General features: G+C 42.6%; 1 protein-coding gene across 1 annotated transcript in view; it reads left to right on the top strand.

The window, feature by feature from the left end:
* rbfox3a (RNA binding fox-1 homolog 3a) overlaps positions 1–16,531 on the top strand; it is a 315,560-nt gene that overhangs the window by 159,693 nt on the left and 139,336 nt on the right. Inside the window, exon 3 of the mRNA XM_076760027.1 lies at positions 15,376–15,522. Within this exon, the coding sequence (XP_076616142.1) occupies positions 15,376–15,522 (147 nt within the window). The remainder of the gene's footprint in view (positions 1–15,375; positions 15,523–16,531) is intronic.

The following is a 16,531-nucleotide window of genomic DNA, read 5'->3' as shown; positions in this document are numbered from 1 at the left end:
GAAAGCCATCAGTCTGGTTTTAGGGTGGACCACAGTACCAAGACAGCCCTTTTAAAGATTTTAAATGATATCAGGTGCAACTTAGATAACCACAAGCTCACAGTCTCAGTACTACTGGATCTAACTGCTGCCTTCGATACAGTAGACCATCGCATTTTATTAGACAGGCTGAGGCACCTGGTCGGCCTCTCAGGTACTGCTTTTAACTGGTTCGTCTCATACCTCACTGACGGACACTTCTTTCTAAGTTGGGATGCATGTTCCTCAGGAACCCATGAGACCAAGTGTGGGGTTCCCCAGGGGTCAATTTTAGGTCCAACTCTTTTTAATCTTTACATGCTACCCCTCGGGGACAACATCAGGAGGCACGGCATCAGCTTTCATAGTTATGCTGATGATACGCAACTGTACATTGCCGTGTCTCCTGATGACACTGGGCCAATTGATGCCCTTTTTAACTGCATTTCAGACATAAAGTCATGGATGGCAGAAAATTTCCTTCAGCTCAACCAGGACAAATCAGAGGTCTAACAGTGCATTCAGACCAGACGTGAAGCGAATTTTTGCCTCTCGTTATTCGCACGAATTTGGCCGCGTAGTTGTTGAATTTAGTCGCATGAGTAAACAACTCACGAATATTCACCCAAAACGAAGGGGAGGGGCTACCGCAATATATAAAATAAAACAATTATTCCCTCCATTTCTTTCTATCATCAACCATGGTTGATATCACCACGATTGTGTCGCTGTACCTGCTGTGGCAGTCCAAGATACGTCGGAAATCTAAATGCCGTCGTGTTTGGGTCAGTCACACCATCCGGAGGCGTACACAGCTCGATGAATTTCACAGGCTTGTCCAGGAGCTGCGCCAGGATGACGGCCACTTCCAGCGGTGTTTCAGGCTCACCCGGGCCCAGTTTGATGACCTGCTTGGTCGGATCAGTGCACGGATCTCTCGGCAGGAGACCAACTACAGGCGCTCCATTTCAGCTGCGGAGCGCCTGTCCATCTGTCTCTGGTGAGTGGCAGTTTTTGATGTGAAAACCAATAAGAAAATCACCCATCCCTGCACATAGCACAGATGTCACACATGGGGCGCATGACGTCACTGACGTCGTCGTCTAGAATCTCAATGCTGATAGGCTGTCCCGACACAGCTTCACGCGAATATTTCGCCAAAGTTAAATTTTTTAAACTCGCACGAATTCGCGTATTCGCATCGCGCCAAACCCGCGATTCGCGACGCCGGCACAAATTTGCGTGTATTCGCGTCTTTGCATTGACTTTGTATGTAATCTCGTCTCCTGAAAAATTCGCTTCACGTCCGGTCTGACTGCACTGTTAGTCATTGGTCCTGAAGGCCAGAGAGAGAAACTTTTACCAAAACTACAAGATCTTAAACCAACACATTCTGTAAAAAATCTGGGCGTGATTTTTGACTCTGAGCTTACTTTTATTCCACACATCAAAAACATATCAAAGATAGGTTTTTACCATCTTAAGAATATAGCCAGAGTCTCTCCGTTTCTCTCTCAAGCCAGCACGGAGGTGCTGATGCATGCTTTTATCTCCTGTCGCTTAGATTACTGTAATGCCCTGCTCTCTGGTCTTCCCAAAAAGAGTATCTCCAATCTTCAATTACTACAGAATTCAGCCGTACGAGTGCTGACGAGGACTAGAGGGCGGGAGCACATTACACCGGTTTTAAAATCGCTGCATTGGCTCCCCGTGCGTTTCAGGATAGATTTTAAGGTTCTTTTATTAGTTTTTAAATGTCTTAACGGTCTCGGGCCTTCTTATTTATCTGACCTACTTTTACCCTACCAACCCTCGAGGACCCTGAGGTCCTCCGGTACTGGCCTCTTAACCATTCCAAAAGTAAGAACTAAAACACGCGGGGAGGTGGCTTTTAGTTATTATGGACCCCAATTGTGGAACAGCCTGCCGGAGAACCTCAGCACCGCAGAGACTGTTGATGTATTTAAAAAGAGGCTCAGACCCACCTTTTTCATCAGGCTTTCAATTGATTTGTTTGATTTATCTTATTCCTTTAATCACGCTTCTTAGCATATTTATCTTTGTTCGTATCTTATTTTAGTTGCATGTTTTAACGACATGCTTAATTACTATTTACTTCATTTATTCATTTTATTTTATTTTATGTTTATGTCTTAGTCCCTTGGTTTTTAGCTCCAGTGTTTCCTCATGGGGGTCCTTGGTTTTTAGGTCAAGTGTTTCCTCATGGGGGCCCCCCACACTGGGAACTGCTCCTGGTCTACTGATGAGGGCGCTGCTGAGGGGACGGCTCTGGCCTGGATGGCTGGAGGCCTCTGCACCTTGGTGTGGGACCCCCTGTCTGCCTGGGTCGGGGTGGTCTTGGGCGGCGCTCCCCGGTCATGAGCTGGGGGCCCTCTCAGTGTGGATAGCCCCCAAAGGTGGCTTATTCCTTGCCTTGTCCATATGGGTGTGTGCGCGGGTGTGTGTGTGCGTGCATGCGTGTTTGTGCGTGTGTTTCTGTATGTAGTTATGGGGGCGGGAGGGCTGGGTTTTCTTCTTTGTTGTTTTTAGCCTCTGTGAGGCACTTTGTGTTGCTTTTTAAGTATGAAAAGTGCCATAAAAATAAATAAAGTTTGAGTTTTAGTTAAAGTTACTAATATCTTTCCTGCAGTTATAGCTTGTTTAAGTCTAGGTGTCCTCGTGGGTTGTACCTCAACTCCTCAGTCTCGTCTTCGGCAGGGGTCTTTGTAACGTACCCGAATTTACCCGTTTCCCACTCCCACACTTTCCTGGGGATGACTCTTATGTCTATTCATGGATCTACTGCCCCCCCTATTTCTTCCTGCTATGGTCAGGTCTTCAGGAATCCCTAAAACAGGACGCAAAGGAAGTGTTACTGAGAGAGTCGGACGATTACAGAAAACTTCCAGTATCGTTGCCGAAGTACACGGTCTCCACAAACTTTGTATTACACTCTCCCATGGCACTGAAGGAAACTCCTCTTTAGTTTGAACCAGCTTTAGAATTCTGGTGATTAGCCACAGCTGTAAGTTGATTTCGTGTTCAGTCTGCCAATGTCCTGTGCCTTCTTCGTCATGGTAGGTTTCTTATAGCCAAAAATGTGTTCCGATGCCACGGGTTTTAATATCTCCTTTATTTTCAATATGCTCAGGAGTCAATATCTCGTCTTCACTATCACTGTCTGCTCTCTGTTCTTCCATCCATTCTTTTCAACTTTAATTTTTATTATTTACTTATTTTCAACCTCCTATTATTATTATTATTATTATTATTATTATTATTATTATCTATTTTTATCTTATTATCTATTCTAGTCTATGCAGTAGTCCAATCCTCGATTACTCTCCATATAATACCACTGAGAAATAATAGAAATCCCAGCAGTGTTAAAATCCCTCGAAAAATATGCCCAATTGTTGATTGATGAGCTATTTGCTGCAAGTTCTCAATTGTTCTCTCTTTTGCTGGTCTTCATATTGAGTAGTTCAGCCTTATGAGCTTTGGTGTGTGTGTGTGTGTGTGTGTGTGTGTGTGTGTGTGTGTGTGTGTATGTGTGTGTCTCACTCTGCGACTCTACTCGTGTGTGTAATGTCTCTCACTCTGGTATGTGTGTGTGTGTGTGTGTGTGTGTGTGTTGCTCGCTCCCACCGTTCCTCCTGTTTTTTTTTTTTTTTCTATTTTCTCTTTATCACTATCGTAGTGATAATTGTACACTTATCTTTATCCTTGCTGTCCCTAAGCGAGATCACCATTCTTCTGGTGGTGGCTGCCTTTCCTAGGTAGAGTGTGACCTCCTTTAACAGGAGTGGTATCCATAAACATCAACCTGTCAGACCGTCTACCTGTTCAGACGTCCCTTACTGGGAGCGGTATCCATAGACGTTGACCTATTCAACACAAGACATAAAAGTAAGACAACCGTGCCTGTTTTGACTTGTTATAGTGTTATTACACAGTACTCCCTATTACACACGATCCTCAATCCCATTTAGCAACAGATGCTCTCTTCTATATAATCTACCCTTGATTATATTTTTTCAATATCAAGGGCGCTTTTAATTACACTTCCTCAACATTAAAAGCTTCGTTTTACTGCTTGCTAGGATCTGTGTCACTTCTTACCTCTTTTTGAATATACTTCATCAACAAAGAGGTGTTCTTTAAATACACTTCCCCAACATTAAAGAACTTCAGTCAATAGGCTCTGTGCTGCTTCTTACCTTAGAATACACTTCCCCTACATCTGAAGGTGTTTTAAATACTCTTCCTACACATTAAAACTTCAACCTAATACTTATTAGCACTAGGAACTTCTTACTATGTTCTTTTTAGCTATCCCCATGCATTACCAGCCAACCTAGTCCTCCAGCAAATGCCAATGTTGCAACAATCCAGCATGTAATACACACATTGAATATAATCTTCTCACACTCATTCATCCTTTCTGCACCATGGTTTTTGCTGAGACATTTAGACAGGAACGGACACAGAACATATAGTGCTCCAAACTGTCTCCTTTGATTATTAATTTGGAATGGGTTAGGCTCAGAAAGGGGTGAATCATTTGAGGTTTATCCTTTACCTGGGCGGACCACACCCTTCACTCAGACACCATCAAGTAAATCTGCAGAAAAAAAAGGCTCTACTTACCTTTAGATTTTTGGGCCCAAGGGTCTGGTGGCAGGGTGTTGACGCGTCTGGTCATGGATGCCTCCAGATTCTTTCCCCTCCTGGCTGGCTCGCCAAAAAATAATGTGTTGTATTGGAACTGAGGCTCCAAGCCATATGGACCAAAAATCTAAGATTTTAGCTGTGTTCAGTTGTTCAAAAAAATCTTCTCAAAAATCATCAACAGGAGTCAGAGTTCTGGGTAGCAAAAGCTTTTATGTCGACAGAAAATGAGAACTGTTCAGCATGCACAATAATATTTTCATGTAAGTGCACTTAGGAGTACAATAAGGCTACAGTGCGGTTACTGGGATAAAGTTCATAATACAGTCATAGAAGAACACATGACTATGAGTTAAAGGAAAGCCCCTGAAAACCCCTGATCATGAGTCATTACTTCATGACCCTAATCCATTTATTTAATTTCAACATGCAGCACAGCACAAAAGATTGTTACAAGACATTTTCTTCAGCACATCACTTATCTTTTAAGAAAAATATACCACATGACAACCCCTAACTTATGCTCCAGTTGGTTTTGAAAGTCAAAGAGTAAGTATTGGCATGTGTGTGTGTGGTTTCCTTTATACTCCAAAGTGAAGACTTCTGTCCTCTTCAGTGTGTACAGCACAGTCCAAAAAGGCCAAGCTAAGTTGCTAAATACATTGTCAGTCATGCCTAAATGAGCTCTCCATGGAGTGTTAGTTTTACCATTTAATTTGTCCCTGTGCAAAACCTTAACAAATTGTATGCTGGCTTTCTGTGTATGTGATAAAGAAAACGCAGAGGCATTCTCACATTTTAAAAGAGGTCCTGTACAGTCTTTAAAATCTGGGAAAATGCTCACAGAAGGGAAAACGTCGTTCTCATCAGGTTTAAGAGTCTGTTCACTGTCTGTGAGAGCTGCTCTCCATTGACACGGGTGGATCCCACCCAGAGCACAGCAGCTGCATTGCACCTGCGAGCTGGACCACATATCTCAGAGTCACCATGTTAGACTTGCAGAACTGACCGAGTGGAGTCGGCCCCACCTGACAGATTGCACCCTATCCCATATATGACTCGTTCCTGGAGCAACCAGAACAAGGAGCTGTGGGATCCCCAACACTCTTTTTTTGACAAGTTCCACAATTTAAACAGTCCAATGGTTAAATCAGGTGGTCCACTGATGTTAAGGTGCTTCAAGCCTATTTGGAACAAAGACCTGTCCAGTCCTAGTCCTCTTAGCTGACTCAAGCTGGTGTAAGCCAGCGCATCAACACTAAATCAGCAGGACCACACAAAAACCTTTGTGGGAAATGGGAGACAGAAGGTGGCCCCTATGCTTGTAGGAATTAGATGACTTCCCAGAAAGCAGTCTATGAATTGTAAAAGTCTTTGTGGCCCTTTCTCACTAAAGTGAGAAAGAGGACAAAAGAACATTCAATGAGTGAAACAGGATGAAGGGGTATAGTATAAACCCTAGGAAACAGGATGAGAGCACTCCCCAAATGGTCATTGTTTTGAGGGAAAGATTTACCAATAGCAGGTGCATGTGACAACCAGTTGTCCTTTTTATTGTTAAACAGTATAAAAGCCAAGACATTGTGGAGATCTGGAGAGAACACTCTGCATGAGTCTTCCTTCCATGCTGCATGTATTAAAGAGACCTAATTCATCACACCGAGTCTGTGATTCTTCAGATAATTAGCAACTCTCAACAATCAACAGGGAGAATTTCCCTTACATGCTGCCCAGGTGGATCAGGCCCTGCCCTCCTTTGTCTTTTGACAGATACAGCACACTATGTAGCACCGAGTGTAATCTGTCACAAAAGAAGTCCAAGAGAAGAGCCTGGATCTTTGACAGCAGGTGGGGGCGGGGGGTCAACACATGACAGGCTATATCATAAAGTGGTTGACAACAAATTATTAGTGATGAGGACCCTACTCCCTGTTGTCAAGCACAATTTCCCAGTTTTTAAGGACAAAAGTTTGATTACCTAAAAACGCTTCTTGTTAGGCTTTAGCCTGTAATTTTTCTAGACTCACAAGTGCAAGATAACAAACAAAAATGATTGATTTAAACAATTATAATAAACAAAAAGTGCATTCAAAAGCACAACACAAAATGCACTCTCAAGGAGTAAAGGAAAAAATAACAAAAGAACAACACTGACGGGTTGAGGCAAAGCAAACATTGGACGTGGCTGGTAGGCAACAAGGAAAATGCTCACGGGAGTCACGGGAGAAATCAGGACGATCTGGCAACTGGTAGAGCCAAGAGCTGTACTTAAATACACCTGGCCTAATCAGTCTGATGCACCACAGGTATGCAGGTGATAAGGTGGTGCCAGCTGAGTATAGGAGACCACACCCAGCCTCAGGTAGACATGGGAACAGACAGACAGACAGACAAATAACACCAAGGGAAAAGTGAAAAAAAGGAAAACATTAGGGACAGACAGGTCACAGATCCTAACAGTAACAATAAAGCCGTGTTAACATGCCAATAGGCACTACTGGGTTTTACACATTTTACTGAGACTGTTGCAAGAGAGTGATCGGAAACAACAACAAGACTGATAAAACAATTTTTAAATACATTAAAATGTATTCTTTCATTTCAATCTTTCATGTGTCCAATTCAAAGTCTGTATTTATCATGAAATCTCCTCCAAACGTAACACAACTCATGAGCTTCAATGAGATGAAGCAGACGACTGCGAGAGGCAGCGTGAGGCTCTTCATGGTTCCTGCCCAACTGACTGTCCACAATACACTTAAAATCTCCACCGAGAAATGAAAACTCTTCAATGTTAGATTTCTCAATCATTTCATTTAAAACATCCAGAAAGATCTCTCTACCCTCTATCCTTCTGACAACCGGTCAAGGTAAGGGCTGCCCACCCAGAGCCTGGTTCTGCTTAAGGTTTTTGCCTGTTAAAAGGGAGTTTTTCCTTGTCACTGTCACTGACTGCTTGTCCAAATATGTACATTGTTGTCCTCAAATGAGTGTCCCTTATCTTTCAGGTAGAGGTAAACTGTTGTCTTTTACCTCATGTACATAAATATATGCTGATACTGAATGTATGTTTACTGACACGATAGGCAGTTTTGTAATGTACCATCCACTCATATGGCCAGATAGGTAATTCCTCCAGTTCGTTCTGGCTCTCCACACGGGTGCCCTCCCAGCTGGATATGCTCAGAATACCACCAAAGGGAAGCATCCTGATGAGAAGCCAGAACCACCTCACTTGTCTCCTTGCTGGAGTAGCAGTTCCACTCTGAGCTCCTTCCAAATGTCTGAATTCTTCATCCTATCTCTAAGGCCATTTTGTGAAGGAAACTCATTTCGGCTGCTTTGTATCCGCAATCTCACTGTGTCTGACATTATCGTCATTCTGTCATATCTGTCATTGCCTGACATGTTCCTCAAGCTCTGTAAATATAATGCCTCCCAGTATCAACTCCCCCAGGACCAATTTTATTTTCATGATATACAGTTGTGCTCATAAGTTTACATACCCTGGTAGAACTTATGATTTCTTGGCCATTTTTCAGAGAAATTGAGTGATAACACAAAAACTTTTCTTTCACTGGTGGTTAGTGGTTGGGTGAAGCCATTTATTGTCAAACAACTGTGTTCACTCTTTTTAAATCTTAATGACATTTGAGATCTCCCCAGAGTGGCTCAATGATATTGAGGTCAGGAGACTGAGATGGCCACTCCAGAACCTTCACTTTATTCTGCTGTAGCCAGTCACAGGTCGACTTGGCCTTGTGTTTTGGATTGTTGTCTTGTTTGAACGTCCAAGTACGTCTGATGCGCAGCTTCCGGGCTGATGAGTGCAAATTTTCGTCCAGTATTTTCTGATACCATGCTGCATTCATCTTGCCATCAATTTTGAATAAGTTTCCTGTGCCTTTGTTGCTCACACATCCCCAAAACACCAATCAATCAATCAATCAAACTTTATTTATATAGCACTTTTCATACTTAAAAGCAACACAAAGTGCCTCACAGAGGCTAAAAACAACAAAGAAGAAAACCCAGCCCTCCCGCCCCCATAAATACATACAGAGACATATAGAGATACGCACGCACGCACACACACACCCGCGCACACACTCATACGGACAAGGCAAGGAATAAGCCACCTTTGGAGGCCATCCACACTGAGAAGGCCCCCGGCCCATGACTAGGGAGCACCGCCCGAGGAGGCCCCACACCATGGTGCAGAGGCCTCCAGCCATCCAGGCCAGAGCCGTCCCCTTGGCAGTGCCCCCATCAGTAGCAGCTCCCAGTGTGGGGGGCCCCCATGAGGAATCACTGGAGCTAAAAACCAAGGGACTAAGACATAAACATAAAATAAAATAAAATGAATAAATGAAGTAAATAGTAAGTAAGCATGTCGTTAAAACATGCAACTAAAATAAGATACGAATAAAGATTAAATATAATAAGAAGCCTGATTAAAGGAATAAGATAAATCAAACAAATCAATTGAAAGCCTGATTAAAAAGGTGGTTCTTGAGCCTCTTTTTAAAAATATCAACAACGGCACTGAGGTTCTCCGGCAGGCTGTTCCACAATCGGGGGCCATAATAACTAAAAGCTGCCTCCCCATGTGTTTTAGTTGTTACTTTTGGTATGGTTCAGAGGCCAGTACTGGAGGACCTCAGGGTCCGCGAGGGTTGATAGGGTAAAAGTAGGTCAGATAATAAGAAGGCCCAAGACTGTTAAGACATTTAAAAACTAATAAAAGAACCTTAAAATCTATCCTGAAATGCACAGGGAGCCAATGCAGTGATTTTAAAACCGGTGTAATGTGCTCCCGCCCTCTGGTCCTTGTCAGCACTCGTACGGCTGAATTCTGTAGTAATTGAAGATTGGAGATACTCTTTTTGGGAAGACCAGAGAGCAGGGCATTACAGTAATCTAAGCAACAGGAGATAAAAGCATGCATCAGCACCTTCGTGCTGGCTTGAGAGAGAAACGGAGAGACTCTGGCTATATTCTTAAGATGGTAAAAACCTATCTTTGATATGTTTTTGATGTGTGGAATAAAAGTAAGCTCAGAGTCAAAAATCGCGCCCAGATTTTTTACAGAATGTGTTGGTTTAAGATCTTGTAGTTTTGGTAAAAGTTTCTTTCTCTGGCTTTCAGGACCAATGACTAGGCCTCTGTTAAAAAGGGCATCAACTGGCCCAGTGTCATCAGGAGACACGGCAATGTACAGTTGCGTATCATCAGCATAACTATGAAAGCTGATGCCGTGCCTCCTGATGACGTCCCCGAGGGGTAGCATGTAAAGATTAAAAAGCGTTGGACCTAAAATTGATCCTTGGGGAACCCCACACTTGATCTCATGTGTTCCTGAGGAACATGCATCCCAGTTTACAAAGAAATGTCGGTCAGTGAGGTATGAGACGAACCAGTTAAAAGCAGTACCTGAGAGGCCGACCGGGTGCCTCAGTCTGTCTAATAAAATGTAATGGTCTACTGTATCAATTAGATCCAGTAGTACCAAGACTGTGAGCTTGTGTTTATCTAAGTTGTACCTGATATCATTTAAAATCTTAATGGGACTGTCTTGGTACTGTGGTTCATCCTAAAACCAGACTGATACTATTGTAAAATGTTGTTTTTGTTTAAAAAGTCATTTACTTGGTTAAAAACCATTTTTTCTAAAATTTTACTTAAAAAAGGTATGTTGGATACAGGTCAGTAATTATTAAGAATGTTGGGGTCTAAATTGCTCTTCGTCAAAAGGTGCTTCACCACTGCTGTTTTAAAGGAGGTGGGAAAGACACCCGTCTGAAGAGAGCAATTCACCATGTATAACAGCTGTTCCTCAAAGAATCCACAGAGTGTTTTAAAAAACAGTGTGGGAATTGGATCTAAAAGGCAGGTTTTAGGGTTTACCTGGGAGAAAACTCGACCAAGTGTCCTTGCATCAACCACGGCAAAACTCTCCAGTGAAATCTCCAAAATCTGTGATCCAGACGTGTTGGTAGTTAAAACCCGGTGAGATAAAAGACTGGATCTGATGTTATCAATTTTGTGCGTGTGGTCTGCAAAGTCTTCACACAAGGTATTTGTTATTGTCTTATGAGATCTGTTAAAATTACTGTTTGTTAAAAGATCAATTGTGGAGAAGAGAAATTTGGGATTATTTTTGTGGTCAGAGATTAGTTTTTTGCAGTGAGAAATTCTTGCCTGTTTAATAGTGTTATTGTAAGCTTTGAGGTGTTGACGTAAAACTTCATAGTGGACTGTTAGTTTTGATTTTCTCCATTTCCTCTCAGCACTCCTGCAGTTTCTTTTCAGTTGCTTAATTTCCTCATTTCTCCACGGAGGTATAGGTTTTTTCTTAATTGTTTTTGTTAAAAGAGGAGCCACTGAGTCCAGCATTGACTTCAGATTGCTGTTAAAATTGTCAATGATAAAATCACAGGGTGCTGGTAAAATCTCTGCAGGAGTGCTCTGTAAAATCTGGATAAAATTTGCAGCCACTTCAGGAGTTAGGTAGCGTTTCCTCACTGTTCTCACTGGAGCCTCCCGCTGATTAAAACTGGTGATGTTAAAAAACACACAGTAGTGGTTAGACACAGCCAGATCCACAACAGAGGACACACCCATGGATAGGCCATAAATTATGACCAGGTCCAGGGTGTGTCCCCTGTCGTGGGTCGGCTGCGTAACGTGCTGTTTAAAATCCAGACAGTTTAAGAGGTTTAAAAATTCTCTGGATACAAATCACCAGTTATTAAAATCCTGTTGTAGGTGATGTGAATGATTGAGAAGAATTCAGAGAATTCGCTGATAAAAGCAGTAGAGAATAAAAAGTTACAATTTGGTGGGGAAGCCTCAGTGAGAACAACAGGTGCATCGGTGCCAAGCCAATGTCTCTGTAAGGAGAATGCCATCTAGGTTTTTGTCTGAAATTAAATCATTTATGATAAAGGATTTGAGAGCGCACATTCAGCACAGCTAATTTGATATCTGTTCTGAACGTGCGCTCATCATGGTGTTTTAAGGGAATGTTAAAAACAGTGCTGGGTCTAAAGACATTCCTGGGTTTCAAATGTCTGTGTGAAGTGATGGTTCTAATGGTCTGAATGTCCTGAGTTTTTGGTGGCAGAGAGAGGGTTACTGATGTAAAGGTGTGTATGGTGTGGGTGAAACATGTAGTGGGCAACGGTGACGGTGAGTGTGGGACAGAGGGCCTGTATGAGTGATACCAGTGAGTCAGGAGGTGGCTGAAGTGCAGGACCGGACAGTGAGGTCAATGTTGACTGATAAAAGCCGTGAACCCTCCTGACTGGGGTGGAGAACGTCCTGTTTAAAAAGGCAAGGCCTGTTTAAAACCGCTATAAAATTGTCCGCATATGGGATGCTTTTGGTCAGGCAGTATCCCTTCAGCCAGGGGAGAGTGTGCTGCACCACTGGCTCCCTGGGTGTGCGGCGGGGGCAAGGTGGAGCCTGCTGGCGTCGCATCGTGGTTGCTCCGGGACGAGCTGGAGTAGAGGGACCACGCTGGACTGGTGGATCCCGATGCCTGGACTGGTGAGAGCCACGGCCAGCTGGGTGGACAGGTGCTGGCGGCAAGCTGGACCAGGCACCAACGGGAGGGAAATCCTGCAGGCTTAAGATGTCAAACCTGTTGTCCAGTGGCAGATCCAGAGGCGGTGGAGGAGGAGATGGCCGAGCTCCAGCGCCCCAGTGCACCATCGACCAGGGTTCCCTCAGCCTGAGTGAAGTTGAGCTCACCGGACCCTCCACCCCATCCTTCCCGGTGAAGTAGTGCGATTCCACGGGGCGAAGGCAGGAAGTGGAAGGTGCCGATGACTTGGGCTTGGCTCCCTGTCAGTGCCAGTGGGACTCGGCCGGTGCTGGTGCCGGAGTTCTGGTGCTAATCGAGGCAGTCCACGGCAGGTTGGTGTTGTTTGTGGCCACCATGTTCTGGCCACCAGCGCCAGATGCCCTCAGGTAGGCGATATGTTTCGCCTGGGTCGTGGCGACAGTGGAGAAATCCAGGAGGATCTTGTCTCTCTCCTTGAAGTTGGCCCACAGACCGGAGATGCTCTCCCTCAGTTTCGAGAGGGTTGGGAAGCAGGACTCACACACCGCCATCATACCTATAGCCTGTGCAGGAGCTTAGGCACCCCAGAACACAGTACCACCACAGGGAGGTGAGTTTTGTTTCAGATCTGGTACCAGTAACACTGGTAACGCTCTCTTAATGCTGAATTCAATAAATAATACTTTAATCTTCTACTATCCACATTGTTTCACTGAATTTCCATGTTCAGCGTGCAGCAGTCTGCAGTCTGCGGGAAGTTGTCGAGTGGAAGCAAGACATCAGCGATCCAACTCCGTGTTTCACAGTAGGAATGGTGTACCTTTCATCATAGGCCTTGTTGACTCCTCTTCAAATGTCACATTTATGGTTGTGGCCAAAAGGTTCAATTTTGATCTCATCAGTCCAATGACTTTGTTCCAGAAGTTTTGAGGCTTGTCTCTGTGCTGTTTGGTGTTGTTGTGTTGTAAGAATGAAAGAAAGCTAGCAGGCAATCTATTTCAGAGGAGTGGTGTTTACTTCTTGTGAGTCAGATACAAGTGCGCAGTATATTCACAATGCATGGTTTACATAGGGTCACACCGCCACCTACTGGCATGATATATTTATGGAGGCATACACATATACCACAGGTGTATTGTAAGCGGGATGCTTTGTGGCATTTCCGTTGTAATGGCTTTGTTCTGGCGACTCGACCACGCAGCCCATTTTTCTTCAAGTGCCTCCTTATTGTGCATCTTGAAACAGCCACACCACTGTATTCTATATTTCAGCTGAAGTTATTTGTGGGTTTTTCTTTGCATCCCAAACAATCTTCCTGGCAGTTGTGACTGAAATTTTTGTTGGTCTACCTGACCGTAGTTTGGTTTCATCAGAATCCCTCATTTTCCACTTGTTTATTAGAGTTTGAACACTGCTGATTGGCATTCTTAATTCCTTGGATATCTTTTTATATCCCTTTCCTATTTTATACAGTTCAATTACCTGTTTTGGCAGATCCTTTGACAATTCTTTTGCTTTCTCCATGACTCAGAATCCAGAAACATCAGTGCAGCAGTGGATGAAAGATGCAAGGGTCTGTCAGGGGCCCAGAAACTCACTGACCTTTTATACACACACACTGAAACAAGCAAACAGATCACAGGTGAGGATGGTTACCTTTAGTAGCTATTCAAACCTGTTTGTGTCAACTTGTGTGCATGTTATCAGGCCAAAATCACCAGGGTATGTCAACTTTTGATCAGTTTCATTTGGGTAGCTTCTGTTGTAATTATGATTTAGTTTTTCTCCTATCATTCATATTCTCTGAAAAATGGCCAAAAAAAGAGCACAACTGTATATGCCCTCACTTGGCCACAATATACAGAGACATTCCACTGCTACACAGATGTTACAAAGATGTATCTCCCAGTAAATTCTACCAACACCACAAACGATGTGAGTAAATTTTCTAAAATTGAATTCTGATATCAATCTTTAGAGTTCTGTGTCAATCTTTATCCATCTACAACCCAGTACCCATGCACTTTAACTCACTTTTGAGAAACACACTAACAAAATTATCCAGTCATGTACTACCATCTGAGTAATATTTCCTAATATTTCCACAATCCGATCAATGCTTAGCTTTAATAACACTCTTTTATTTCCTCATGGTTGGACTATTGTCCTTTAACAAGCATAAATCAGACAAAAACTGAACGAGTAAAAAATGCAGCAGCGGGTCTCCTACCAAAAACAAAGAAAAGACAACACATTTCTCCAAATGTAATTACCTTTCACTGGCTGCCTTGTTTTAGGACTGAGATTCTCCTCATTTATTTTATGCTCTTCATGGTCTGGCCCCAGAATATATATCAGAACTGCTGTCCCCTTACCAATCAGTACACAGCCTGAGATGCCCAGACTCGTTTTGGCACTGTGATATTGAAAATTGAAAAGAACTCAAAGAATAGCCTCAATGAAGACTCCTGTATTCTGTCCCAAATGTGCAGTAGTTTTGGTCTTTCATATTTTAACATATGATCCACTCATTCAATCCTCAGACACACAACAAACAAAGAGCAAGAGCAGCCCTATGTTGCCATATGCCGGCACCATCTTGAAATTCATGGGTCCTACCCTAGAGGCAGGTAAGTAATTAGGGCAGTGTTGTTTCCCAGGGCTATACACTAATACTCAAACCTTGATCATACCAAACCTTAACACTTGGTTAAAGTTGTGGGTATGGCTAATTAAAAGGTCAATATTGATGTGATGTGATGTGATGTGATGTGATGTGATGTGATGTGATGCGAAGGTAAACTAACTCCAGTAGTTCTCAGTACTTAAAAAAATACAAGAAAACCCTGACCTGAACATTTAAAGCTACATACACAGTGGACTGTCTTTGACATCTTACTCCCCTTGTCTTTCAATTTCCCACACTTCTCCGCTTTGAGAATATTTTACCATATTGTCCAGTCAGTGCTCATAAATTGTACAAGATCTGTTTTTTCATATCATTTGTGCACCTTACCTCTCACCTGAGTCTTTTGTAGTCATTTAAGAATTGTATGTATTTATTTGCTGTTGAACCATGACAGGAGCTAATCTGAGGCATGCTGTGTGTTTCCCTACAGCAGGTAGAGGAGGTTGCACAGACAGAGGGCTCCCAGCAGCTCCACCTGCCGTCCAGAGATTCATCAGAGAAGCAGCAGCCGAAGAGGTTACATGTCTCCAACATTCCTTTCCGTTTCCGTGACCCTGACCTCCGGCAAATGTTTGGGGTGAGATGACAACTACACCACACACACACTGTTTGTGGCAAATATATATCCAGTTGGAATCATTAAGGATTCCAGTAAGGAATCTTTACAGCAATGTAAAGTGCTCCTGCTTGTGCTTTTCAAGAACACAGTAGCAAATGCAGTCAAAACAAAATAATGACAAATTCAATACTCCAGCTCAATTTCAAAAAGCTGGGATACTGTGTGAAGTAAAAATAAAAAGTGAAGACAATCATTTGTAAATTAACTGTTTACTGACAATGGTTTTTTTTGTGTGTGTGTGTTCTTAAGCCCATGTCATAATATCCTTTATATGATCTTGTGTTTCACAAAGTGGTGATCCTTACTAGGAATGCCCTCTTCATACCCAAACAAATACCAAAGAATACTGTCACATTTGATCACCCAATTTCAACCAGGAATTACCCAAAAGCCAGGTGTTTTTTTGACCATTCCACAAATTTCCTTTTTTTTTTTCTCTTTTGTTGCCCCGGCTTGACTGAAATGTGTTGCTGGTATCAAATGCAGAATAAGTATACATTTACAAAAATTAATGAAATTGAGGAAGTACAATATTAAATACATTGTCTTAGTATTTTTTTCAGTTGAGTATATGTCAGAAAGTGTTAGCAAATCATCAAATTCAGTTTTATGTTTTACACAGAATCACAACTTTTTTTGGAATCAGGATTTTAGAATTTTAAAACTAAAAGGACATCATAAATGGAGAGTCAAAGACAGTTATGAGGAAATTGGCATAATAGGCATAAAAAATCTGAAGTTGATAATATCTTATTTCTTAGGGAAAATATGTTTTATAGTCTTCTTTTTATGTACATTTTAAGTATTTTACACAGGGTATTCCACACGATGCTTTGTCAATGCACCACCTTAACCTGCCAGGAAAAGCTCTAATACTTCAATGGGAATGAAAGTGGTAATTTTACCTCCAGGGTAATCAGGGTATATCAGAGGTGGGGCTTGTGAAATGCTATTATGACCAACAGCA

Source organism: Chaetodon auriga, chromosome 20 (genome assembly GCF_051107435.1).
Source record: "Chaetodon auriga isolate fChaAug3 chromosome 20, fChaAug3.hap1, whole genome shotgun sequence".
NCBI lineage: Eukaryota > Metazoa > Chordata > Actinopteri > Chaetodontiformes > Chaetodontidae > Chaetodon > Chaetodon auriga.
Note: the sequence above shows the minus strand (reverse complement) of the source record. Positions and strands in the feature narration are given on the sequence as shown.